Source organism: Trachinotus anak, unplaced genomic scaffold (assembly GCF_046630095.1).
Source record: "Trachinotus anak isolate AG129_WGS33_773 ecotype Australia unplaced genomic scaffold, CSIRO_AGI_Tana_v1 ptg000007l, whole genome shotgun sequence".
NCBI classification, from domain to species: domain Eukaryota; kingdom Metazoa; phylum Chordata; class Actinopteri; order Carangiformes; family Carangidae; genus Trachinotus; species Trachinotus anak.
In genome coordinates this window covers 6,170,307-6,197,595 of record NW_027273858.1, presented here as the reverse complement: position 1 = coordinate 6,197,595, position 27,289 = coordinate 6,170,307, and the positions used below count along the sequence as shown (strand labels likewise).

Sequence of the window (27,289 nt, the reverse complement as noted above, 5' to 3'; positions counted from 1 at the left end):
TATGCTTGCCTATAGAAAAATTTCACATTTTTGCATGTTCAGGTAAGTATTTGAATTACACTAGCAATTATTTTAAAATAAGTAGGTGGAATTAGGTGTTTAACAATCTCTCCATTTTTCTTATAATCAGTAACAAATTACATAGTCCTTTCTGAGAACCATCTTCAGAATTAAATAATTTGAAAATTATGGGCCTGTAAAATAAAGCTGTCTTTTTCTGAGTGCCAACAGGTTTGGTGAGTAGTCATTAGATTCTAACACTGATCTTTTTCATTTATGATTTTATTTAGATCCTTTCAATCAGATTTCCAGCATTTTACAAAACAGTAGAGTTAACATTTGATACCATCAGCTCCTGAGCTTTTGTTGGTTAGTCACTGCTGCAGGGACTGGACACTGTGTGGTGGTCAGAGGTCTTTCAAAGGCAGAGGAGTGAACCACAGTACGAGCAGAAGTGACTCTATATAACCCTTAAAAACAAAAGAACAAGGTGACACATCACAAACACAACCGCTGTGGGTGTCTTTGTGTCATCCTTAAAGCGTCCTCTAGACTGATTAGGACAGGAGACATGGAGAGGTCATCCTCCATGACTTTCTTCTTCTTTCCATCTCTTCAGGCCTCACTTCTACATGCACTCTATCTCTATGTATATTAATCAAACTATTCATGAACACAGGCATACACACGTGATAACACACACATTGCTCCCTATATGGGCCAACGATGGACCAAAGTCACCCTGCTGCAGTTTGGCCGCAGGACAGTGTATGAGTCAGCTTGCTCAGCCAGCCACAGAGCCCTGTCTGCTTTGTCTGTCAGGCTGCCTGTTTATCTGCCGACCTTCAGGATGTGATGGTGGGTTTATCTTGTCTGTCTGACCTCCTCGGTCGTCCGCTGGTCTGTATTTTAGTTTGTCTCCATCTCTCTTTCCCTTCCACTTCCTCCTGGTTCAGGTGTCAGTACGCTTCAAATAAAGTCATCTTCAGATCATTGAACAGTGTCTGAAACCTCCTACCCCCACAAAGTCTCGAACTGATGATACGACAAACATGCTGACTTCACGCATGACCAGATGTCTGGGGGTGAGAAAGTAAGAATAATTTGAACTTCTCTCTCAAGCTTCATTCTTCACACAACTGATTCACACAACTACTTCTACCACTTTTTATGTGTAAAACAAAGGGAAACACTATTAATTTCCCTTTTAGGTGAGACTGCCTCCAAACTATGTCTCCATTTGAATGAAACATTGCATCTCACCTCTCTTTAATGACTCCGCCTTTGAATGTGGTCATTCATAACATGTATTAACACCTTTGTACTTTGTACAACCTAGTTCATTTGAAGCATACTGACACCTTTCATTCCAGTTAATGTTGCTAGATGAGATATTTAGAAGAACAGGGTGTTCCTCTCCAGACGTGATCCCAGCTTCTTGAAGAGGGCTTTTAATTTGCATACTTTGCAGTGCTTAATCTTCATTATCTTTTCTTTCCTACTGTCCTCCTCTACACTATTCCCATCCTGTCCCTCCAGGCCCAGCCAGGGGCCCCACACCCCTCCATGGAGCTCTGGGTCAGCCATAGGGTCATCAGGTGGATTCATGGCTATCACAGCTGTTAAGTTGTACTCTGCCAGCCTGGTCAGCAGATGTTTCACTATCTCTGGACGAGCTTCCGCCAGGTCTGACCTCTCGTAGGGGTCGGAGGTGACATTAAACAGCCAAACAGACTTCCCCAGCTCATTGCGCCGCTTCTCGAGTTTTTGCCACCGCTCTGGACCAACAGGAAGCGCTTGTGGTGGTATCCAGTCCCCGTCGCCTACATTTCCTGTCAAAAGCTTCCAGTCCCCAGCCCTTATTGCCGCCCTCACGGCTGTGTCCCAGATCCCAAACCCGTTGAGTACCAACGCCTTGTCATACGGCTCCCCAGGCTTCCTGGAGACTGGGTCGATGTTGAAAAGAATTTCAGTGCGAGGACAAGGTAGGCCCTCACTGATAGTGCCCCACACATTATGACCGTCAAGGCCTCGGTGAGACTTCAGGGCCCCGGCCAGCCCCAGTAATGTGGGATACCAGTCAGAAACATGGATCAGTGCCCTGCTGACTACACCCTTCCTCTTCAGGAGGGGACTATGGACAAAGCCTACAGCCCGGATGCCCCCTTCCCAGTAGGTCCCTTTGCCACCTCTCAATGGCCAGTTACTCCCTCCAGAGAGCGGCTGCCCACCGTTATCAGATGAGTAGATCAGAACCGAGTTTTGATAAAGCCCACTAGTCTTCAGTTGCTGAACCACTTCTCTGACCCCATTATCCAGGCAGCTCAGCATGGCTGCATAGTGGCGCCTGAGACGATTGCCCTGGGTATCGTAGTGGTGCAGAAAATTATCTGGTACCTGCAAGGGTGTATGTGCGGCCTGAAGGGATAGGTAGAGGAAGAGGGGTTTATGGGGATTGTGGCTCCTCAGGATCTGCTTCACTCTGGTTGGACAGAGGGAACATTCAAGGGTTTTTAAAAGACATTTAAAATTTGTCTCTCTGTATGAATGCATTCCATTGAATTGACACCTCCATGCTCACCTGTCTATGTAAAGCAGAGTGGAGTAGTTGCCGGCCATCTCCCAGGCAGGCCTGTCTCCGTCATGCAGGTCAAACCCACAAGCTTCAGCCCCATCACAGCTCTGATAGGAGAAGTGGTCTCCACTGCCAGTCAGTGTGCCCAGGAAACTCTGAAAACCACGCCCTGTGGGTAGACAGCTCGTCCTACAGAAGCCCAGGTGCCATTTACCCACCATGTGGGTGGCATATCCAGCCTCAACCAGATGCTCCGGTAGGGAGGGAATGTGTGGGGGCAGGCAGAGGGGTTGACGTGGTCGGATGATTGAATGCTGCAGTCCAGTGTGAATTTGGTAGCTGGCAAGATCAGGAGAGGGTGAGAAAATATGTGAAAAAAATCTGTGTTATGATAAGATCTATAACAACACGATAATGGGACATCATCAAGTCAAAATGTAATTTTACATTTTTGTTCTACCCACTTTGTGTCTGCAAAATTTCTGCCAGAAAATGCTTTAATCTGCAGTGGAAATTTGTCACTGTTAGGTCACTTCATCTGTATTTGTCCAGTTATTCACAGAGATAATAAAAATACAACATCAAACAATAGAAGAGACTCAGAAATACAAGGTGTTTATAGGTACAGTATGTTTTTTTTAAACTGTAGGTTTTATTGATTTGTCTTCTAAACATCGGATGAATTTCAGCTTATAAGCTCTGATATATGAAGTGAGACAGCCTCCTGTGGTGCACATCTCCAGCAGTAAACACACTGAAGACATAAAATTAACAATACAGATAATTTATGCTTTTTTTTTTTTACCCTATATCATGATCACAATCAAATGTTTTAAAACAGGATTTTATTCCAGTAATGCTTTTTTAATAACTGCCTCTTTTTTTATCCATCCATAACTTAAAATACAAGTACAATTTGTTCCAGTAATTAGAAAAGACAAAGACTTGCTTGATCTTGCCATTGCAGGAAGAACAACTGCATCATTATATTCCTTTTCTGGCCTTGTATGGATATTACCCCACCACTGAGTATACTCTTGATGTTACCAGAAGACAAAAGCCAATCTGTATTATACAGAATTACATTATCTGAGAACTGATGCAGTGACTGAATAATTATCCCATCAGAGTAATGATGTAACAATGAGGAAATTACTCACCGTCCTGTCATGAGTTGACTGCGAGAGGGTGAGCAGATAGGCTGGACATAATAATTTTCAAGTTTGACCCCCTCTGCTGCCAGCTGGTCCAACACAGGGGTGTGGATGTCTGAGCCGTGGTAGCCAATGTCTCCGTAACCCTGGTCATCCACCATGATAAAGATAAGGTGAGGAGGTCTGGGCCCTTCCACCTCCTCCTTGCCTACACCTTCATTTGGAGACAGCTCTTCACTCAGGCAGCCAAGGCCACCGAGCAAGGTCAAAGCAATCACCAGAAAACACACCGAGCAGATTCCTCCCCTCATCTCCGGCAATGCTCTGTGGCTAATATCTACAGGAGTCTGTATTTTCTGTTCTGCTTAGTCTGCAGTCAATAAATTTCAAGCCGGTTGACTTTTGCTGAAAAATGGGCAGATCTGTGCGTCTCAGGAGCTCATCCAAAAATCTTATCTGTCCATTAAGTACGAGTTTTCATCTTTTTCTGGGGATTATTCTTGGTTTTGTGAGATGGGGCCGAGCTGGTGCCAGCTGCTGTGGTGGGTGGAGACAAACTGCTGTCTTAAAGATGGCCAAGACTTTGGTAGAAGGGTGTATGTGTATGTGTGAGAGACAGAGAGAGACTGGGTGAGGCTTCCCTCTTTGCAGTACCTTGCTACATTCCTAGGTACTTCCAGGCGCCTCATAAGATGGCTGGGAAGACCTGAGCAACTGAAATACAGTTTTACATACACACACACGCACACACTCACACATATACACACACACACAAACTTGTAGAAATGTGAGACCTGCCCAAATTTTAAACTTTTGGTCATACAGGTAAGGAGAGAAACTAAAGTTGCAAAGATTGTTTTCACATCAGATGTTTTGACATGTCACAGATCACAACACAGAGGTGACTAATAACATTAACTGTTGCATTGCAATAACTGCTGGATCAGGGCCATTGTTAATGTTTATACAAGTCAAAATGTCTGCTGTACAAAGGGCCAATAATATGATTCATTGGGATGTTGAAACAGGAGCGCTTTGATACCAGCAAGGTTATCATGATTGACGTTATCAAAATTTATTGAGAAAGCAAAATGCATGACATATGGAGGGAGTTTTGGCAGGGAAAAGAGTAAAACAGGTGACGGTCATGGAAATGCATCAGTTAAATGAAACATGAAGAGACCTGTGTTGCTCTCAAAATTTTCCGTCAACATAGCAGACCTTTCGTGTCTTTTATGTGTTAAAAACTTTGGGCCAAAGTTTAACTTTAATTGTTCATTTGCCCCAGAAATAATAATATTTTATGAAATAAAATTTAACTTGCCTCATTTGTTTGCTTCCCTCGAGGGGTCCAACAGAAAATGTTTGAAAACCACTGCTCTGGATGATCCACAGACCTCACTGTAGCTCTTTTCATAGGGACTATTTCCTCAACAGACAGTAATATTCCTTTGAGCTCCACTGTATCGAGTTGGCAGAGGAAATCTGTCAAAACATGGAGAAATTAAATAGCTAGAAACCACAACAGGTAGTGAGAGGATATGCATTTTGTGACTTAGCAGAAACAACCATTTAAAGCCAATCTGTAATGAAGCAATCTGTATTACTACCACCACTGTTATCACAATTACCGTCACTAATGCTGTCATTACAGCTATTCTTTCTGACTGCCACTCCTATTAAAGTGCTATTACGACTGCTACAGCTAATATTTCCACTGTGATTTCCCGTACTGCATATTTCAAAGTATACTGTAAATCCCTGATGAAAATCAAATAATCTCTGTCATCTTTCTTTTTGTTGTATGATACACCTCAATTAATAGAGTCACCCGATGACAATTACTGCCCATGCAGGGACAGTGAAACCAATCCAACTACGGAGGGAACATCCGGTGTTGTGATGAGAATGTGTATCGACCGCAGGGCTCTTAGCCTTCACCTCACTGCCATCTCCTTCCCATAATGCTGAGAGGAAATCAATGTCTCAGATATGAGTCCATTTCCTAGGTTGTAGAAGGAAAGTCATGTTGCCTCATCCTGTGGGAAATTTCAAAGGCTCTTTGCCCACAGTGAGAGTGAGGCATACTTTGGAGAGATTGAGATCTACGGCAGGAGAGGGAAAGAGGACGATGAGGTAAAAATGATGCTAATCAAGTGGGGGGTGGTATACACTGAAGTGGATATGATGAAACAATTTGTGGGAAATCGGAACATATGAAAAGAAATATATAACATAATAAAAAAAATAGAAGTAAAAGTGACAAGAAGGGCGTTAGAAAGGAGAGGAAAAAGAGGCATAACAGTAAGACAGAAAGCAATAATGTGCATGTGGAAAAAAGAAAGCTTCACTGTCTAAGATGAGAGAATACAACATAAACAAAGTGGCATAAAAGGAGCAGTCACTTTGTCTTGCTGTGTACGTACATCTGGGTCTCAGGGTGTAGCCATCAGTTTGCCTCTGGGAAATGCAGGGCGACATGAACTCTGTTTTACCGCTAAGAGGGGGGAGGACATGGTGGGAGGCTGTAAAAATGGAAAGTGACAAATGTCTTCTTGAGGAATACAGAGAGCGAGGGATTGTGCTCTTTCCTCAACTGCCTGTACATTTCAGAGGGGACACAAGAAGATGATATTGGGGGAAATTCTGTGTTCTTTTGTTTTCTTTTGTATGTTCTGTGTTGTCTGCAGAGGTTAAAGGCCCACAAGGATGAAAGCTTAATATTAAAAGTAAAACAAAAGGAAAGAAAGATTTATGTAATGTCCAAAATAAACATTTAAAAAGTAATGTAAAAGGGTATGCTGTACACTGTGTTATCAACAAATAACAGTGTAACATGGGGGAAAATTGGTCGGAGTGTATGTGTAGGGCAAAAGAATGCAACTTACAGCCCAGCGTGTATTTGTACAGTAGTCTGTGTGTGAATGTGTGTGTGTGTGTGTGTGTGTGTGTGTGTGTATATTTGTGTGTGTGTTTTGGAAAAGGCAGTGGTGCAGACTAGAAGAGAGTAACAGTGGGTGTGATTTATTCATGACGACGAATAAGTGACTCACTCGATCTAGAGTCACTCTGTTGAACTAGAGTTAAAGTGTGTATGTGTGTTAAAATGACTTTCATTTTTAAGAATATCATCGAACATAAAAATAAAGAGGCCTATTTTTAGATTTTTAAAAAAGTCCCTTTTTTTCGGTATTTCAAGTTAGCCAGCATGCACAGATGTATTCACGGTACAGTAGATGGTGATCAGTACTGGCTGATGGGAAATGAGCTCATTGATACTTACAGATTCCTGCCTAACTCAAAACACAGGGTTGGCCTTCTCAGCTGGCTGCATCTAAAGCTGCACCTGGTAACTTTGCTTGGTGATGGCTGTAAACGACAATAGCAGGCAACATTTTTCATGAAAAGTTAAAATGAGAAGTTTTCATCAGCTCCATGGCCCTCTAACATGATAGATTTACAACAAAAGTTCTTATCTCTGGTAGACAACAGAAAACTGTATACACCCTGCTGCTGGTTTGACATGTGCTGCAAGACAAGGTTCAATAAAGGTAACTATGAACTTATAATAGGAATGTGGTTAGTCCAGCTAGCATATCAAATCAGCTGACACGTCTCTGAAACTATGCCCACAGTTATATAAACATCTGCTACATAGTACCTTTTAGTTAGCAATTAGCTAAAAGCTAACAGTAGCTAGCTCAATGTCAGCACACTTTCAATATTTGTTAACACTAAGCAAACATTTTAAAGGTAATGCTCGTTTTGCTTTACCTTAGCAAGCAATCTCTTCCTATTTTGGTTTGTAGGTGAGAATTTAGAAGATAAACAGCCAGATATTTCTCTCAGGAGTTAGTGGAGACCAAACTAGAGCTAAAAGGAGAATGAATATTGGACTAACATAAACCTGATGGCCAGAAACATGATTTCAGATTAATGCTAATGATGCACTTTATCTGTTGGATGTGTAAAAAGCCCAGATAGCAAAAGCTGTTATTTCATCAAACTGCTGGTGGCGCTCGGGGAAAGGTCAGGAATCACTGACGTCACTACAGTCCAATGTATGTCCATCATCCTTACCAAATTAAATGACACTCCATATAATGGTTGTGGAGATATTTGAGTAAAATCCACGAGTGTCAATCTCGTGTGTAGAGTGTAGGCTTAATTCTCTGAGGACCATGAATGCCTGTGTGAAATTTAATCTCAATCTGTCCAGTAGTTGTTGAGATTTTTTTTTCTAGTTTATTCTCCATGTTTTGACAGATTTCCCCTGCCAACCCAATACAATGGAGGTAAAAGGAATATAACTTTGCGTTGAAGAAACAGCTACAGTGAGGTCTGTGGATCCTCCAGGGCAGTGGTTTCCAAACTTTTTCTGAGTCCTGAAGGGAACAAAATTATTTCATAAAATATTATTATTTCTGGTGCAAATGAAAACTTGGCCAAACGTGGCCCAAAGTTTTTACACATAAAACACACTGCTATATTGATGGGAAATTTTGAGAGAAAGTAAGGTGTCTTCATGATTCATTTAAGTGATGCATTTGCATGAGCGTCACCTGTTTCACTTCTTTTTCCTGCCAAAACACACTCCGTTTTGTATGTCATGCATTTTGCTTTTTTTCAATAAATCTTGCTAATGTCAATCATGATAACCTTGCTGGTATCAAAGCGCTCCTGTTTCAACATCCCAATGAATCATATTTATTGGCCCTTTGTACAGCAGACATTTTGACTTGTATAAACATTAACAATGGCCCTGATCCATCAGTTATTGCAATGCAATGCAACAGTTAATGTTATTAGTCACCTCTGTGTTGTGATCTGTGACATGTCAAAACATCTGATGTGAAAACAATCTTTGCAACTTTAGTTTCTCTCTTACTTGTATGACCAAAAGTAAAGCATTGCTGTGCAATACATTGGAAGCTATATACTGTAGACACACATAAAAACACACATACACACACAGACAATTTAATCTATGGTTAGGTGGTCAGAGGTTGTGTGTCTCTCTTCAGTATATCAGTACATCTAGCAGACACGGGCTCTGAGAGATCAAACAAACATGGTCACTCCCACCGGCCCTGAAGGTGACTCTGACAGAGACTCTGCCTCTGCCATTCCTGAAATACTTGAGGATCATCTTCCAGCTGGCAGAAACTCAATCCACTCCTTATTCTCCTCACCTTACTCAGTGAGAGATTGACAAGATGAGGCTGGGGGGAGGGGGGCACTCAGTTTCATGACATCAAACAAACCTCCCACACAGAGGATGGTGGTGGCCTTGTGTCAAATTCACAAACTCTGGGTAAACTTTTCCTCTTCGTCGTCGTCCTCCTCCTCTCTACAGAACCTCCTTGCCCTGGCTGTTCCATCCTATCAGACATTTCCCCTGAGGAGAGTGAGTGCTGGCTTTGACTCATCAAAAATGAAAGGGATTATACAAGCTCAGTGTGTGTGTGTGTGTGTGTGTGTACTATGTTGATACAGTCAGCGAAGAGTGCCACCATGAGGATTAAAGGAATAATACATGCGGATCGATGGCAAAGTTGTGCCACAAACATGCACATTTTCCTTCCGTCCAAACATTACAGATGGTGATTCTATTAATTGATATCAGAGAGAAAGAAAAATATAGTAGATTCAGAAAGTTTTAATGGAAATTTGGCTTAATGCTCAAGTTTGCAGGTAGGTGCATTTATTCCTTTAAATTAAGTTTAAAGAAGGCTCAAGGGAAAAGGGAAAGAAAGGGAAACTGCCAAATTAGCTGAAAAAACAACCTTTTTCTTGGAAAAAAAAAACTAAAGGAAAAAGAGAGTTAGTCTTTACACTTAATATTGCTAAGCTCCCTAAAGATTAATGAGGCAACATTACAACCATCAAAACCTTAGTCAGGCAAGTAAGTGTGAAAAAGAGCAGGCTATGAAACCCATTATCCCTGCTAATTGTTTATATCATGTCATCACAGCTCCACTTATGATTGTAAGTCTGTGTAAGTAATTGTAATTCATCTACTGTAGTGCAATACTTTGATTCATGACGAAGGTCCTACAAAACTAATGATATTCCCATCAACCTCAGCTGTATTCTACAGTTAGTGCTAATTGGTAAATGTTTGCAACCTAACACACTAAGATGGCAACATTGTTTTTCAGAAATGCCCTGTTCACAAACACAGTTACACACAAATCAACACACAGAAGCTGCCAAGTGTGACCACTGTCTGATCGGATGGCCACTGGGCTGATCCAAAATAACTGATTCCAGAAAACACTTCGGAAAAAAAAGGTCACATTTTCCCTAATCAGTGAGCATTTATCTACAGAATCTGAAACACCCTCAGAATCTCAAACAAGGGGCATATTTGTTAGCATGATTGTAGGTGTAATGGTGATACTACACAACTAAATGTGAGTTTAGTGGACAGGATAATAAAGATTATAGTCACTGAGGAAATTAATAGAAAATTAATAATTTGTTTATGCAGTAGTTAGTTTTCCGATTAAACCTCCTGAAGTTGGAAGAGAGTACAGTATTTAGATATGAATGTAAAAGACACTTAAACACACACAAGAAAAAAAACAGCACAGCAACCAGTGAAAAGAACATCAGATCAGTCTGGTTTTGGCACTGACCAATCAAAGCCTGATTAGAGTTACCTGTTGTATAACATATTTTTAGACAGACGGTCTGCACCATTGTTTCATTTGAGTTTGCGTGTGTTTGTGTGTGTGACTCACTGCTGACAGCACACAGAGGTTATGAGGGGTCACCTGGCACGATGCCGCCTCTGTGTCATGAAGAAGATGACACAGGACTCATCTCCCCCAGGACAGTGGGAGTCCTGGGAGAGATGCAGCACAGTCTGTCACAAACCGGGGTCAGGAGTTCAACGTATGAGCAGGACACAGGCTGGTGGCAAAGAACAAGAGAGTCTGTCAGTGTGAAGGAAAAACCAAATGGTTGAAATTAGGGTGGCAACTTTTTGCTGACAAACATTTCATAAAGTAAAGAAAAAGACATCCGTCCACATAGTGATGGCATGTTAGTGTTCGGAAAAAATCTGATCCGGACCAACTTAAAGCCAGACTAAGTAATTTAAACATTTTCTCCTGGTGGAAGAGTGAGCAGTGAGGAGAACAGAACACAAGTGTGACAGCAGCCTCAAATAATGTGGTAAGGTGGTGAAAAACATGAGATTGGTCTTACTTCCCTTCAGCCTTATGACTGATGCTGTCAAAGGGTTAAAACTGCTGTGTGGAAAAAAAAAGATGTGAACTAGATGGTACAATCAACTGTATCATAAGGCAGTATTCAAACGTAAGGCTGGATTGTGATCAAAAGTCTGCTTAAATAACATTAATTCCCAGAAGAAATCTTGCAAATGATGGACCTCAGAAAAAAGCCAGAGTTTAAAAATATATTGCCAAATGTCAGAATTATTCCTCCTTAGATGGGGAAAGCAACCTTTTTACTTGACATTTTAAAAATGCGAGACTCTCAAGGGTCATATAAAATGTGTTTCCCAAAAAGGGTAGAGTATGATGTGGAGTACAATATGTTCTCTCTGTGCAAATTATCTTCTTCTACAAATACACTTTTAATTTGTACAGATTATATTTCATGCTTTTCCCTGTTCAGAAATTAAATTAGAAGGTTTAAAATGTTGTCAATTTTTAATGTTTGCATTACCCTTCATAAAACACCCACTATCCCCCTTGATGCACACAGAACTAAATAGTCACCACCACTACTTTCTGTATGTACTTCTGTGTGTGTGTGTTTATATATATATATATATATATATATATATAAACACACACACACACACACACACACACACACTGTTCACTTTGTGCACTGCCCTTTTTAAAAGCTCAGTTTACATCATGTTTCTTTGTATGGCAGTCTCATTTTCACTTCATCCAAGCTGGTGGGAGGGGGGGTGGGGGCTGGCAGTGGCTCGTTGGCAGCGGCGGCCATGCTGGCACAGAACCCTCAGTTAAAGGGCACTGGGTCTGCGCCTGCTGCTACTCTACAAATCTGTCAGTCAAAGTCTTCTTGGGAAGGTAATTTGTCCAACAGAGATGTCATTAAATAGAAAAAGGAGAGACAAAGAGAGAACAGTGAAAATGTCTAAAGCTCTTCACAGTAAAAAAAGGTTGAAAAAGAGGGGAAAATAAAACACACTGTGACACAGTGAGAGAGAAACCCTTGTAAAGAGAGATAGGCAGACACAAACTAATTAACAGGGGGAACATGAGAGAGATGAAGCCGTTGCCTCACTTAAGAGTTCACCCATGTCCGCAGGAAAAAACACCCAGCTTCCTCCATTTCCTGAGTTAAAGCAACAATCGGCAAGTCAATTTCTTTCCACAGCACAATAGAAAGCATGTGGAATAAAAACATATGGAGCCATGGCAGAAAGGAAAAATGTTGCAAACATGCTGCTGCATATGGATTTTGACCTTTTTTACTTTTCTTGAAAGACAGCCAACTTCTGTCCTGGGCAGAGTGACTTAGCAGACCTCTCCCCAACTTCTCGCAGGCCTGCCCACTGAAACCACAGCTCTCTTGCAATGCAGCGTCTTTGTTCAGTTTGAAAACGAAACAGTCACTAACAGCAAAGAGCACATTGTGGTGGTCTAGCTGAGTCTGTCACAGAATATCACAAATGTTTTTCTTTCTATTCTATTTCTCACTCCTCTCATAGTGTTTGTGTGAAGGGTTTATCTGACTGCTCACAAAGTCACAGGGTCTTTCAAGTCTCTCCCAACAATACTGGGACAGTTGTAAAGCACTGGACAGTAAGTTTTTCACTGTTCCGTTAACCTTAACATTTTAATAAAGCTAAAACACTGGTCCACACTGGTTTCTTCATATCCTAAAATATTTTAACCAAATATGATCTGTGCATGCAATGACATGCAGGCTAGATGAGGTGCATGCTGAAAACTCCTCCTCAAAAATAAAACGCAAGAGGATACTTCAGATCAGTCAAATCTAATGGTAGCTATTTCTAGCCATAAAAGAGACAGAATTTACCTCTAAAATAGTATAATTATTGAGAAGTAAACAGAGAGGAATCAGCTCCATGAGACCGATAACTAGCCTACTTTTAACCACTAGGGGGAGTGGTTGGCACAACCGATCCACAACTACAAGATTCATGATATGTAGCTAAAAGTTCACTTTCCCTGTGTAAGTACAGATCTGATATAAACTGGATCAGTTATATCTGTGTGGTTGAGCACTTGCTTTAACTGTAGCGTTCTATTATATCTGATAATATCTCCAGGAAGAGAGGGTGACATTTTTTCTGCGTATCTGACCCAGGACTGATCTTGGTTACTATCCTGAGGTTTGGAGACAGCTGCAGAGCAAGGCTGCCAAAGGGAGCAGCTATCATTGGTAACCTCCTGCAACATTGATAATAGCAGTGTTGCCTTTCTAGCAAGGGGATCATCCAGCCTCAATCAACAGGTTTAAAGGCCCGTTAATGCCCCAGAGGAAGCTTATGTTCACTGAGACTGTGTGCAGTGGAGATTGTGTTGTTTGTGTTTGTCAGATAGTTGTTAGGTCTATTTTTGTAGTGCTTTCATTAGATCAAGATTAGAATGAGTTTTAGGTTTAAGCTAAGACATGTAGGAATGAATTAATTCAGTGATATTGGGACAGTTTTTGTAATTCCATATAGTCCTCAATTAAAAAAAAGAAAACCCAAGATATTTTTCTGATTTCCTCAAGATGTCCACTTTCTTTATATAAAGACATTAATTTCACAAAGGATGGCTCACCATTTTGTTTGGGACAAAGTTTCATTAGTGTCAGCTTTTGCTTTCAACATTGCTTTTATAATGACATAGTTAAAAAAATATTTAAAACTGATTTCTTTTTTACTTAACTTTAAATATATGTCCAAGGTTACTTGATAATCTGTATCAGCCTGTTATGATGTCTTATGATATCGTAATGAATTATTATATTAACAGGCTAGTGATTAAATTGTTAAAGTGATTAAAGAACCCAACATGTTCTCAAAAATATGTAAGTTATCGCATAAAATTGAATGTTATTTTCATCAATTCATCAGTTCATCAACAGTATTAAAATACATGTAAATTAATAAATATATCAATTCACCAACTTCATCATAGATTTCTTTTTTGAAATGGTGCATTCAGCTCAGAGGTTTGGGTTTTTTGGCTTGCTGGCAGAGGAGCGAGTAGGGCAGTGTGATGAGATCATCAAAACTGGTCGACCTAATCTCAATTATGTTGCTGGGAACTGGAGGCAACATATCAGCAGTCTGAGTAGACGTGGAACAAGCCACCACGGGGTCGAGGGTGGCAAACACATCTAGATCAACTGTTACTGGCATGTGCAGGTTAACCACAGGGAGACATCCAGCTCAGGGGTCACCATCTCATTTACAGTATTCTCCCTCTCTGCAGACACAGTGTTGTCAATCTTTTCCACACCTCTGAGAACACTGCAAGAAACAAAACCTTCTGGAGCCTCTGCCCACCGTTCTCTGTGGTGAAGATATGGCCCTTCAGGTACCAGTTCTACTTCAGGCTCTTGAAAAAGGGCCTGTCTGCTGGCTGTAGAACATCAGTGGTGTCTGCCAAAAAAGCACACAATATGCACACTGTGATTTCTCATTAGCTCCAAAAACATGCTTTAGTAATTTGGAATACTAAGAATATGTCCTAATTTGAAAAAACATGAACATAATTACAAATTAAACAATGTTTATTTTGGCACTCTATCACATCATACATGTTTGTGTATCATTTGTATCTACAACACATTGTAGATATAATGTATTGTATTGAAACTCATTCACATTTTATACCCTTATATGAAAATCTAGACAAAGCATATGTCATTTCTTAGCATTTAGCACTGCTATGCTTAGCTATAGAATTGTGTCTGTGTGTTAGATGTCTTTCTTAGAGTCCTCAGCTTAGCACGTAGGGTCCCACTGTGACAGAAGCTTGGGCACAAAGATAAATGTATGATGGCATTAATTGTGCCTAAAAAGAGAGATATGATAATGTCTCTGATTTTTCATCAACAAAGTCTACAACACCAGTTTCACAAAAACTTGCTAAGTAAGTGACATTTGTTTTTCTTGTGCTTTTACGTCTCATTTCTGTCCATGGTGACATTCTATATTGTTTTTATACAATCAACAATAGGTCCTTCATGTGTTTCAAAGTATTTGTCATTCAGTCAACACTATGGATTTGTAACTTAGGACATATTTCAATGTAGCTGTGCAGCCTGTTCACCCAAAGCTTGCATTTATCTTAAAGGCTCTCTGATGACAGCCTAGAATGTCTTGAATATTCAGAGGAGCTGACACGTCACACAGCAGCCTCAGCAGTTAAAACCTAACCGTCACCAAAATCAATCTACTCATTCCGTACTCATGTAAATCAAAGGATATTTGAATCTAACTAATCAAGACTGGAATGTCCTATCATGGCAAGCCTCAGCCCTGATTGTGTGTCTGTGACCCTACTAAAGGTTACTAATGACCTCAGTGCTGTAAAGCCAGAAATGAAACAGTGCCAATTGGATGTTCTGAACTTTCCCTTGGTCTGCAGAGAAGTGGGCAAAGCAGCAGAGGTGGTGGTGGTGGTGGTGTCCTATTTTTGGAGGGGATATCAGCAACGCAGTGCCATAGGTCTGAGTGACAGGACAAGTGTTGCGTTGGACCCTCCCCTCGCTCATTTGGGACAGGCATTCCTCAGCGTAAGCAGACACAGACCCTCGTCCCATCATATTTCTCTCCCCTTGTCCCTCTATCCCTCCCTTGGCTATGATAGTTGGCCCACTCTGGGTATGGGTGGGTGTACAGAAGTGTGTGTGTGAATGTGTGTGTGCGTTCAGGTGTGAGTGTTGGCCTTGGAGCTGGACTCAGAGAGAAGTCAGCACCCGGACAGTGTGGCAGGCAAAAAGCAGGTCAGAGCTCTCTGAGGGGGCCCTGACTGCTGACCATGGGGCCATTGCACTGAGGGCCCCCCAGACAAAATATAAAAACCAAAGAGGAGCGGAAAATAACCTTGAATAAGAAGAAAAGCTAAAAAAAAAAAAAAAAAAAAGACAGACAGAGAAGAACAATGGTTGCAGAGGAAGTGATAATTACATTGTCGGGTGGAGCACCATGGGGCTTTCGTCTCCAGGGAGGTGTGGAACATCAGAAGCCGCTCCAGGTGGCGAAGGTAAGACAGGTCACTCAACAGGTTGGACGGAAGCAGTCAGTTTATGGTTTGCTGAATTGAAAGCAGAAAGTAAAAAAATGTAGATTCAACAGCCTCACTTTAGAGGTGAAACATCAGCTGAGATACATTTGGAGGAGATTTAAGGAAATGGAAAGTTGATGGAAAGTTGAAATGGAATATTGGCTACCTTGCTGGTTGGTTTGGGATCTGAATATGAGTCATCATCTTGTTTGAGAATGGTCTTCATGCAGAAGCACACTGCTGATTGACTGGGTGAACTTTAAACTTCAAGTTCAGCTGGGAATGTAGGGCAAGCCTGTCACATATCTCCTAATGAATGCTACTGAAACTAGAGTCACACTGACCAGAAAATCTGACAAATAACTTGAGAAATAACTTTGACTTTGTGCCACTTACTGAGAGTGTTTCTTCAGTAATGCTTTCAACAGATGTGTGCATTGTAGCAGAGATTTCGGTACATAAAGGTCAGTGTTTTATAGACTGTTTATGCCTTCATCTCTTTATTGTGAGGGGCTTGTGGATACTACACACCATTCACCCAGACCATTATGATTATGTTTCCACTACGTCATCATTTCAGTAAGAAATCACTCCAGCCTTGCTTGGTCATGTTTTAACTGGAAGGTAACCTGAGATTTATTTGGAATCATGGTTGCAACAGTAGAATCCACACAGGTGAGCAGTATTTAGTTCAGTGGTTGAAATCACTGTGCCTCAGACAAGACCCAAGTCGCATTGGTGTAAAATACTAAAATTATATAGCTTTGTGAAAATTACAGACTATTTTTAAATCTCCACTTTCTTTAATAAAGTTCCCTGAAAGAAAATATTCATTGTTAAGACGAAACATTTAACCTTACAATTCTCATATGGAGGCTCGCATCTCATTTTACTCAACTAGAGCAAATTCTTCATGGACAAGAAACTGGTGCCTGCATTTGGCACCACTGAAGCAGTCCAGATTTGAATCTTGATCTCCCAGATTAATATGTGAGCCAAAGTGGAATATATACTGGATAAAAGGATTAATTATTTTTGCAAGGAGAAAAAAATAGTACCTAGAGATAAAGCTGAAAATGAAAGAAATGAAATGAAAGAAAAAAAAAAAAACGTTATTAAAGGAAATACTTAAAAAAAAAAACCATGATATTTTCCGATTTCATAATGATCCTTTGCTGTTTGTATCCAATCAATTCTATGTCATTACCATCTGTGACTTTGATCTATCAACCTTGTGTCTCCTGTTCAAAGAGACTTGAGCCAGATTCTCTCCTATTAAATCTTTATACAGAGTGATCTGGTTTCTGGTTACAGTAGTTCAGATTTCAGCACACCTGCACACACATGCATACATCTGCACACCACACAAACATACATACATACATACCCACACACACTTGCAATAATTGTTGACTGGGCAGAACTACTTTTCCAGCTGGCTATTTTTGATTGAGATGCAGGAGGTCATGGGGTCAGCCAAGGTGTGCGTTTCAGCTCAGCACTCAAAAATTTACCTCATACACTATTTTTGTACATGGACTAGTCAGTATGCTGCTGCTTAGAGAAGAAGATGTATGTTTTTCTCGTAGGTTCACATGCAAAGAGAATTCTGATTGCTCCACCTCTGTTGTACTCCACATTGTTCCTGTTCAGGGACCACATGCATAAATGATCAGGAGGGAGAAACCAGCTCGCTTTGGTTAACCTCTTATCCTTATCTTCTGTTATTTTAATCTTCTTCACACTGTTGGACAATATCATATACAGTACTGTCTTTTTTTTTCTAGTAGGTCAGTGTAGTTTTATGAAGTACATCATTTCATTCATATATCCTGACAATTTTAGCATCTTTGAAAACTTTGACGAGAATAGAACAAAAAAAGTTTGTGTGGGTATCTAAATAACATGGAGATTGATTGGAGATTGTTCCTGTGGTTGGTCAGCGTGATTGAATAGAGCTAGTTCAACAGAGAGAATTGTGAAATGTGTTGTGCACCTTTATATATATACTGCATCTTACATATACCTCAAGCATTGGACAAACATTGTATTTTCTCTTATGTACCTCCCCGTCATGTTCAAATAATTGGTACAATAATTCTCATTGGTAAAGGAAATGTTTCTGCTTACAGAAACTTTATGGTGAAACCTAAGATTCCCCGTCACTTGCTTTGTTTATCATATAATCTTATCTGGATCATGTAACTCTAGATTATACATCTGCGACAATTGTCATATTCTCAAAACAGCATTTAGCACCTAATGAATGTTGGTTCTTTAAAATGTTAATCCTTCTTGTAGTTGACTTATGCAGAATGTGGTGGTATGTACACAACAGAGCTACCGGACACCAAATCACCTTCATGGTGTCAGACAGCTGTTTCTGTCTGACCATCCAAAACAGCATGCTCCTTCACCCCTGAGAGCAGGAAGGCGTAATCTTGTCAGGTCTCAAACTGTACCATCCCTAACAGGTGGAGCAGTTCAGGGCTTCACTGAAAGAGCTGGTGTGTCAGTGCTGGGTTTGTGCCTTGCGTGTGTTTATTTATAAGAGTTTATGTGTATTTTTGTATCAGTCCGTGTGGTGTATGTGTGCGTGGGCTGGCATGTAAGGGTATTATAACTGTTATGACTTGCAACCACAAGGTGACTGACTGATTGAATAACTGATATACTAGCAGGCACAGGCCACTTTGAAAGGCTTAACTAAATGGGGGAGTGGGATTTCATTACAGGCAAACCAGAATAGCTAGAAATAAAGCTAATTAGGCCAACCAAAGCAACACTTCTTTATCTCTGAAATCTAACATACAATACTCATTCAATACACAGCAGTGCCCTCATAGAAGAGCAATCAACACTACAATCATTGTCTTTTTTTTTTCGAACACCTGCTTTGAATTTTTTTATTGGACATGTCGACATGGCTAACAAAGATCTGAGGAAATTTAGGGTCGCTGTGACACCATGGTCCTGACTGACCTCAGGCGCAAATAGCAAAGCACTAAATGAAGATGGCTGCTGGCTGGCATTTCCCTGTTAAAGTGTGCACGAGTGCCCTACTTGAGCTGCAATATGTGGCATGTGTCTGCAGCAAGATCAAACTGTCAGGACAAAATCTGCTCTCTGTCAGTCACTATCACAAACCAAGACAAGACAGCAGCACAGCTCTGTCAGGTTTTTGTTTTGTATTCCTGTGTTTGTAAAAAGCCAAACATGCAAATAGCTGGGAGAGAAAAACTGGAAAGGTGTTGATATTTATATTTGATATCTTCCATATCACGGCTCTTCATATCAGAGTTGTAGACTTGAGACTTGGACTTCTCAAGTTGCTCTGAAAATTGACTTAATTGAGACTTGGATCTCATTCAGATCTGACCTGAGGCTTGCAAGTATGAACATCTAACTCTCAAAATTTGATGTAAAATCCTGGAACAATAGAATGTAAATGTTGTAGTGTCAGGCAGGCCCTTAACAAAAACATACCTTAATCATCCCTTTGTATTTGCCTTTGTCCTGGGCTTGACTTTATGGCCTTGACTTGAAAGTTGTCTTAGACTTACACAAAAGACTACAAAACAGATTGGCTATCGATATATGTATTTGATATAGCCCAAGAAAACTCAACATTTATGTAATTTGTCGTCACGTGAGTGTTTCAGATTTTCATATTCCTTTCCTTGTTCAGGTGCGTAAACGCAGCAAGGCATGCAGGGCTGGGCTGCGGGAAAGTGATGAGCTGGTCTCCATCAATGAACAGCCATGTGGAACGTTATCCCATGCCCAGGCCATGAACCTCATCGACAGCTCCCCTGGGATATTACACATCCGGGTCAAAAGGTCAGAAGAACAAAGGAATTATACTCTTACTAATGATAAACCATCCAGAAAAAAAATTATATTAAGTGAGAGATTCAACCCACACACAAAACATGCTGTATATTATATCCCAAAAACAAAAGAAAACTTAGGAACTAACATTTTCTGTTGTTTGTGCTAAGATCCTCTAAGAACAGTCAGAATTCAGATTTAGGCCTTCATTAAACCCTCTACTTGTTTGCAGGGCGCCTGCTGGTTTTCAGTCTGTGGTGCTTGTGACGCGTGCCCCATCTCCCCGTATAGACAAAGAGTACCGGGCTGCTCTGCGTGCCATGTCACCAACCCATTCTCACCATGCACCTGTCCGTGAGGTCCACCGTAGCCGCTCCTCCCTAACCAGTGGATTGACATCTCCACCTGGTAGTGAGGCGTACTATGGTGAGACTGACAGTGATGCAGATGTGGCGGGCTATGAGAGGCAGCGCCGGCAGAAACGCCGTAGCCCCAGCAACTCAAACCCTGGGAAACCTACGGGACGAACCTCCCCTGAGGGCGGGGAGACATCAGAGATGAGTGGCTATGACAGTGCTCCAGATGCACACATTTACCCGACTTTGTTGGATGCACGTGGGGGAGATGGAGATGCAGGAGGGGGGCTACCAGGGGTGACAAGGAGGGAGGTGATATATCAGCCTCCTGGTCCAGGAATATGGTCCTCCCAGACATCCACTGAGACCTCCTCCATCATCTCCTCAGCAGATGACCAGGGGCCACGGGATGCAGGGCAAGAGGAGGACAGTGGCTTTTTAGAGCCAGCCAACGTGCCACTGGTATCCCCTGAGAGGGCAAAGGAGGCCCTGATGCTGAGCTCCCGCAGCCAGCTTGTGCCCATGGTGGGTCCTTTGAATAAACCCATTGATGAGGAGCTTACAACAACCTACATGGAAAAAGCCAAGCAAGCCAGTAAGTACAGCTGAGGAAGAACAATCTTATGGACCTGTGCTCCACTTGGGTTTTCAGCACTTACAAACACATTACTGCAAAATGTCACTGGTTGGTTCAAAAGTCACAGAAGTTTTCCAAACCCATCCCTATTTGAAAATACACAAAATATTTAAAATACATATATACAATATGTACAAATAAGATGAGCCACATTTAAAAACAGCTCAAATGGCTAATGATGGCTAAAAATATGAACTGATATCAACATTTAATAGAGTACTAATATGAATAGTGTTTGAGTAGTTCTGTCTTAATCTTGACGTGAATCCTATTTAGGAAAACCACTGTGTCCCAGTCATTTAATCCAACAGTCAACGACCATATCTAACCAAACCAAGTCCAATGTGAGCGGGTGTCAAGCTAAGCTAATTCTGTTGAGCATGGCTGGTATGGTTTACTATATTTACCTCCAGTTACGTGTGCGAAAACCCCAGTGATCAGTCTGGGAGCACTGAAAAGCATCTACAGCTGCTTTTAGGTATCAAGTAGCAATGCAGGGATACTTTCTTTTTCACTGCCCCTCTCTCCCTCTCTACTCTCTTTCACTGTTTCTTTTGTTGTCTTTTTGTTTTTCTATTTTCTCAAATATTTATGACAGAGCAAAAGCATGGTATATTTTGCAACGTTCAAAATGACAAAGGTTGGCTCTCACCAGTTACAAATATGATGTGCTGGGAAATGCACTGCAATATACAGAGATGTGCTTTGATTGAGCTGGAAGACAAGTTGGTAAGTCACAGATATAACAGAGAACAGTCACTTCACCTTGCAGTTTAAGATAGTTTGCATATCTAAAATGTCACAAAAGGAAGGTAATTTTTCACAGAGTTTACCATATGTCATAGTGTATAATTTCTAGTTACTGAAGCCTGAAAAAATCAACCATTTATGTCTTCCTGTTTCCCAAAAAAAGAGGTCAAAAAGTGCAATGATAGAGTTAAAGCACTGATAGAGAGCACTGACACTGACCAAGCATTCTTTTCTACAACTTGTCATCCAGCCCATCATCCATAATAGGGCCCCAAAAAGCTAAGAGCTGAGCTATTTGAAGTCAGCAGGCTGTTTTAAGAACTTAAATAAATTTACTCTTGTAAATCCCCCTTGCCATTACTGAGTGCAGGTTTAACATTCTAGTGTCCTACTAAGGAACCCTGTCGTAGACAAATTGAGAACTCTCTTCACGTGGCAGGGCATATTTGGGTAACAGAATTAGGCTGCCTATGCTAATCTGCTTAATACCATAACAAGTTAAAGGATATGTTGTGGGTGCCCTTTGAAGTTCTCCTTCCAGTCACCTACAACATGCAACTTTCCACTAGCTTGCAAATATTTTCAGTTAACTTAGATGTCAGAGTACATAAGCCTAATAATGTGCAAATTTATCCTTCACCCCAGCTAATGTGAGAAGCTGAAGGCTTGCCTGGAATTTTCCCGGAAGCGCTCCTGTTGCTAGTTAAGAGATAGATGCCTGTTGAAGGCATGGTGATTAGAACAGGTTTGGATGCTCATGTCAGAGTCAGTTTTTGGTTTAAATCAGTTAATTCAGACTATGTTGTACTATTGTGCTATTATTCCTAACAGTTATGGCTTTCATACCCTGCAGAACTGAACCGAGGAGACACAGTGCAAGACAAGAATGTAAAGGAAGCCAAAAGCAAGTGTCGAACAATTGCATCCCTGCTGACTGATGCTCCCAACCCTCATTCCAAGGGGGTACTGATGTTCAAGAAGAGGCGGCAGCGCTCTAAGAAGTATACACTCACCAGCTTTGGTAGTGTGGATGAGGACAAGTGTCCAGACTCACAAGAGGAGGATGGGGTATTCCCTGGCAGCGAGTCAGAGTTTGATGAAGACTTCTCTGCAGTTCCTGACCCAACTTGGGATAGTGACTACTTGGATATGCTGGAGAAGAGGGCAACTGCAGGAAGTGAAGGTCGTGGGGATGGGGCAGAGGATGCTCCAAGTCCAGGGTTGAGTGACACTGCAGGCAAGGGTGCCCAATTATTTGAGCAGCAGAGAAAGAGAGCTGCTGAACATGCCAAGAAGGTGGAGGCAGCACAGCCACAGGCTCCTCCACAGTCTGAAGTCCAAGAGGAGGCTCAGATGTACCAGCTACATCCAGAAATACAACCACAGATGCAATCAAACCTCCAGCCTCAGCAGATTATACCACCTGGGCCTGCAACCATACAGCAAGAACTCCCCCAGGGTCCAGGTCTAGTTGCTGTTGGTGCCCATGGGGTGTCTAATGGGGATCTATCCTACTCTGCAGTAAGTACAACTAGCCTGGTGATGTCACCTCCACCTGTGGCACCCAAACCAGCCACTGCTTCAGTGACTATTCTGACTAGTCCTGCACCACCAGCTGAAACACCACTGCCAGAGCTACCCGCTAGTAATGTTCTGAACAGAACAGCACGTCCTTTCACTCCTGGCTTCATCAGCATCCGATCTGCGACCGCCCCTGTAACGTTCCGACCACCGGTCACAAAAACAACCCAGCGTCCTGCCTCAGCAGCTGTTGTGCCACCACCATTCTCCACTGCCACTGAACTAGCCATTAATGCTACATCAGTAACATCACAACTATCACCTGGTCCTCCATCAGTGCTCTCCCCACCATCCACTGTACCTCAAGGTCCCTCAGTTTTAACACCAGAAGCTCCAGTTACCTTTCATCCTCCAGCCATCTCTACCTCTGTAGAAACAATGCAGTCACTACCATCAGTAATTAATGTTTATCAGGCTCCATTTGCAAGTGTGCCCCCAGTGTCTATGCCCTCCATACCATCAGCCCCACAAGTGCAGATGGTTCCAGCCCCTGTTCCTCCTGTATCCCAAATTCATGGTTCATCAGAACCAACTGCCCCAGTGCCTCCACTTCAAGTGCCAGTTTCTCAGCCACCTCAACCTCAATTTTCCATGGCGCCTGTAGCTCAAGTGTCAGTGGTCACCCAGCCAGAACCTGTAGCTCCAACCCCTGTTCCTGGTCCAACAGGTCGCACGGGAATCTTGCTCGAGGCTAGGCGGCGTAGTGGCAAAATCAAACCTATGTTCAACGTACCAGATGTCAAAAAGAACTCCCCCAATCCTGAGTTATTGTCTATGGTGCAGAATCTGGATGACAGATCAATCCGACACAAATCTGGCCAACAACCCACTGAGGCTAACTATGATGCTGCAGAGGAAGAGAGGAGTGGTGAGGCTGGCATTGGGAGGGTGCCTCCTCCAGTGGCACCCAAGCCTCGGGTCATCCCAGAAGTCCCACAGATTATTCAAGCAGGGGGTAAGGGGGCCCAGCTGTTTGCCCGCAGGCAGAGCCGCATGGGTATGTATGTAGTGGACACCCCACCTGAGACTCCATATCAGCAGGAAGTGGCACTGCATAATGCAGCCCAACCCTTTGACTCCTCCCTCAATTCTTCCCTTCCCTCTCAGTGGAAATATTCCCCAAATGTCCGTGCACCTCCACCAATTGGGTACAACCCACTCCTGGCCCCCACTATCCCTACGGGGCCTCAAAGAGATGCAAGCAAGCCAAACAGCAGGGGCAGTGGGGGCTCCCAAAGAGAGGGCATCAAAGCTCTGGATTTCATGAGAAGGCAGCCCTACCAGCTCAACTCTGCCATGTTCAACTATGGGGGAAGTGCTACTAATCTATCAGCCATGCCTTCTTACCAGGCCCAGAGGCATCAGCAGGGTGATTACTCAGCAACAATGGTGGGAAGTTCATTAACCTCGCCTAAGCAAATCCCTTTAAAAACAGCCCGTGTCTATGAGATCAAACGATTCTCCACACCAACACCCATGTCAGCTCCCACTTTGGCTCCCAAAGTCATTGCACCCCGCTCAGCCACAACCCTTGGAGAACACTTGACTCACTCCAGCATGACCTCCCCACCACCTTTCCATTTCACTCCAAGCCCTGCCCCTTTCTTGACATCAGCACCAGCCAGTGCCCTAACCCCAGCTTCACCTCCTTCCCAACCAGCTGGACTGCCCAGCCTCCCAAAATTCTCTGCCACCCCTATTCCAAACCCTGTGCCCCCTGCAGTCCCTACACCTTACACTCCAGTATCCTACACTACTGGGCTCCAGACAGCCAAGCAGTTCCAGAGTGCTCCAGAGCTCAGTATCCTTGCATCTTTGCCCCCAGTCAAGTCCAATGCAGTTCAGGCACCTAAACCACGTTTTGTTGCCACCAAAGGAGGAATCCAGCCGCGGATCTGGAGGCCAGGGGCAATGTGAACAAAGGTGAATTAGTCACTCCTACCGTTGGACATCATCATGTACTATTAATGTAGCGCAGACATGACTAGTTGATTATTGACAAAAAATTTATCAATAATTTTGTTAATTGGATCATTGTTCAGGTAAAGAAAAAAAGTCAAATATTCACTGGCTCCAATTTATCTGTGACAATTTTCTGCTTTTCTAAGATCATTGTAAATTGAATATCTTTGGGCTTTGGGTGGTTGGTCAAACAAAAAATTTGCATTTTGAGGATATCACCACAGGTTTTAGGAAATTGTGATGGCCAATTCTCTAATCAAGTAACTGATTAATTTGAAAAAATGACAAATTAATGAAAATAAGCAGCCCTACATTAATTAATTTAATCTGCAAATTCAGCTGTAAACATAAGGCAATGGCATGAGTTAGTATAACATTAAAATCCAGAAACAGGTTTTTAGTCAGGTTTTTAAATGTGTTAGAGCTTGAATAAAGGTAATAGATCATAAATATCTACTTGCTGTTCAAAATACTGCTTATTACATTTAGTTTGCTACCGATGCATTTCACACGTTAATTCAAGTGATAATAATAACAATAACAACAACAACAACAATAATAATAATAATAATAATAATATCAAATATATTAGCTCATAGTTTATGCTGTATAGTCCACCATATGCCTGTCCTGGGGGAGGTTTGTGTAAGGCTACTGGAGATCACTTTCTACTAATTTAGCAGAAACACTATCTAAACAGAGCCTGTACTGAATTATTCTTTGAAACTTGAAGTGTCTGAAAGATGTTAAAAAATGAATAGTTGTGGTTCTGACCATAGGATTAAGTCATGTTGACAGGTGGAGGTGGATAAAACCTTTTATCTTTTAATGTATTCTGTTATTCAGTACTTGTATTACATGCACAAAATGTTTTTACCCCCTCTGTAGCATTATCAAGAAGAAACCCATGGTGACCTCGTCTCTAGGGGTTAAAATGATGCATGACCAGTTGAAAATTGTAAAATGTTTTTACATGCCTCAGCTCACTGTGGAACTATATGTGAAGACATGGTTTACTCTTGCAAAGTGTTAGTGAGGTTGTGCCTCTGATACCTCTGATCACTATAGCAAGAGAAAAATGCTATCTTTTTAGCATGGGTCACATTCAACAAGTGCTCATGCTGTCACTTAATGTACACTTGTCACTGGATATCACAGCTTCCAATTGCCCCTTAGGTACACCAGAGCCTCCTTAGCATCAGTGTGATCTTTGCAGATATATGTAAATTCTATAACTTTTATTAAACAAATAACACAGATAAAGGAACGTGTATTTTGTTTTGTTTAATTGTGATTTATTCTGAAGGGGTGCAAGGGGAAGTTGACAAATCAAGTGGCATCAGTATTTGTAAAAGGGTTGAAGGAATGGGTGTGGCTGTGGAGGGGGGTATGGGCAGGATACAGGCAGGCCAGATCACTGAATGAGACCTCAGTTGGAACATTTTAGATCACAGTCCATTTCATAGAAAGGATCATGATCAGATGTAGTAAAACTGAGACTTCAGATTGAACTTAAATCCCGCAGCCAGAAGACATTACATGATGATGGGCAAGAAAGTGTGGTATCTGAATCTGAATGAAAAAGCTAAAAAAAAGCTGATAGAAAGAAGCATGGACGTTTAGTTGGTGTATTTCCATTCACAATGGAAAAAATAAAGAATAAACATATTTAATGGCTATATACATTGAGAGACTGAGTATGTTAATGGAAACAGGTAAGAAACAAGGAAATTAATATGTTGCTTTTCATTGTGGAATTCTTGCGGAGATACTTTTCTTATTTTTTACCAGTTTAATAGTATAATTACAGCTTTTTCTTGTTTTCGCAATATAATGGCTATGATAAATCTAGGTTGTGGATATAGTTATGCTGAGGTGTAAACAATGATAAATACATGTTTATGAATGTAGCTGAAATAAGTGTGAAAATGTTTGTTATTAATGCTGAGTAGAAGTTTATACCTAATAGGAGACAGGACATTTTTAGAAGAATAAAATTATAATTGAAAGCTCTCCGGGTGTCTGACATCTCTGACTTTACACTGCCACCTGTTGATTGCGTGATCCTGCTCTTTTCTAATGAATGTACATTACCTGCATGTATGAAATGATAATATTGATAAATGAGTAGTGTAATAACTGTGCTTGTACATTAGTTTTAATAAAAAATATGCTTAACTCTA

General features: G+C 41.5%; 2 protein-coding genes across 16 annotated transcripts; one reads left to right on the top strand and one right to left on the bottom strand.

The window, feature by feature from the left end:
* Nucleotides 1–266: 266 nt before the first annotated feature.
* Nucleotides 267–16,267, bottom strand: LOC139622649 (arylsulfatase I). 15 transcript variants are annotated; one of them, XM_071480093.1, is made up of 7 exons: nucleotides 15,893–16,267; nucleotides 7,013–14,359; nucleotides 6,156–6,254; nucleotides 4,384–5,834; nucleotides 3,736–4,266; nucleotides 2,582–2,914; nucleotides 267–2,482 (listed from the first exon to the last, which is right to left on the bottom strand). In XM_071480093.1, the coding sequence occupies exons 5-7, from the start codon at nucleotides 4,038–4,040 to the stop codon at nucleotides 1,396–1,398; spliced, it is 1,725 nt and encodes a 574-aa protein (XP_071336194.1). In that variant the 5' UTR covers nucleotides 4,041–4,266; nucleotides 4,384–5,834; nucleotides 6,156–6,254; nucleotides 7,013–14,359; nucleotides 15,893–16,267; the 3' UTR covers nucleotides 267–1,395. The 15 variants fall into 15 exon arrangements, with proteins under 15 accessions (XP_071336194.1, XP_071336190.1, XP_071336192.1 ...); XM_071480089.1 differs by having other exon boundaries at nucleotides 3,736–5,214; nucleotides 5,671–5,834; XM_071480091.1 differs by having other exon boundaries at nucleotides 3,736–5,834; nucleotides 7,013–7,098; nucleotides 7,504–14,359.
* synpo2la (synaptopodin 2-like a) lies at nucleotides 15,561–27,289 on the top strand. Its single transcript, XM_071480082.1, has 4 exons — nucleotides 15,561–15,968; nucleotides 19,678–19,829; nucleotides 20,053–20,771; nucleotides 22,417–27,289. The coding sequence occupies exons 1-4, from the start codon at nucleotides 15,867–15,869 to the stop codon at nucleotides 25,059–25,061; spliced, it is 3,618 nt and encodes a 1,205-aa protein (XP_071336183.1). The 5' UTR covers nucleotides 15,561–15,866; the 3' UTR covers nucleotides 25,062–27,289.

Excerpts from the sequence above, each read along its gene's own strand:
- synpo2la (XM_071480082.1), top strand. The coding sequence starts at position 15,867 with ATGGTTGCAGAGGAAGTGATAATTACATTGTCGGGTGGAGCACCATGG. Across the intron at positions 15,969-19,677 it reads AGCCGCTCCAGGTGGCGAAG|GTGCGTAAACGCAGCAAGGC; the intron begins GTAAGACAGGTC and ends TTCCTTGTTCAG. Across the intron at positions 19,830-20,052 it reads TTACACATCCGGGTCAAAAG|GGCGCCTGCTGGTTTTCAGT; the intron begins GTCAGAAGAACA and ends ACTTGTTTGCAG.
- LOC139622649 (XM_071480095.1), bottom strand. The coding sequence starts at position 4,040 with ATGAGGGGAGGAATCTGCTCGGTGTGTTTTCTGGTGATTGCTTTGACC. Across the intron at positions 2,915-3,735 it reads AGTCAACTCATGACAGGACG|CTACCAAATTCACACTGGAC; the intron begins GTGAGTAATTTC and ends TGATCTTGCCAG. Across the intron at positions 2,483-2,581 it reads ACTCTGCTTTACATAGACAG|AGTGAAGCAGATCCTGAGGA; the intron begins GTGAGCATGGAG and ends CTGTCCAACCAG.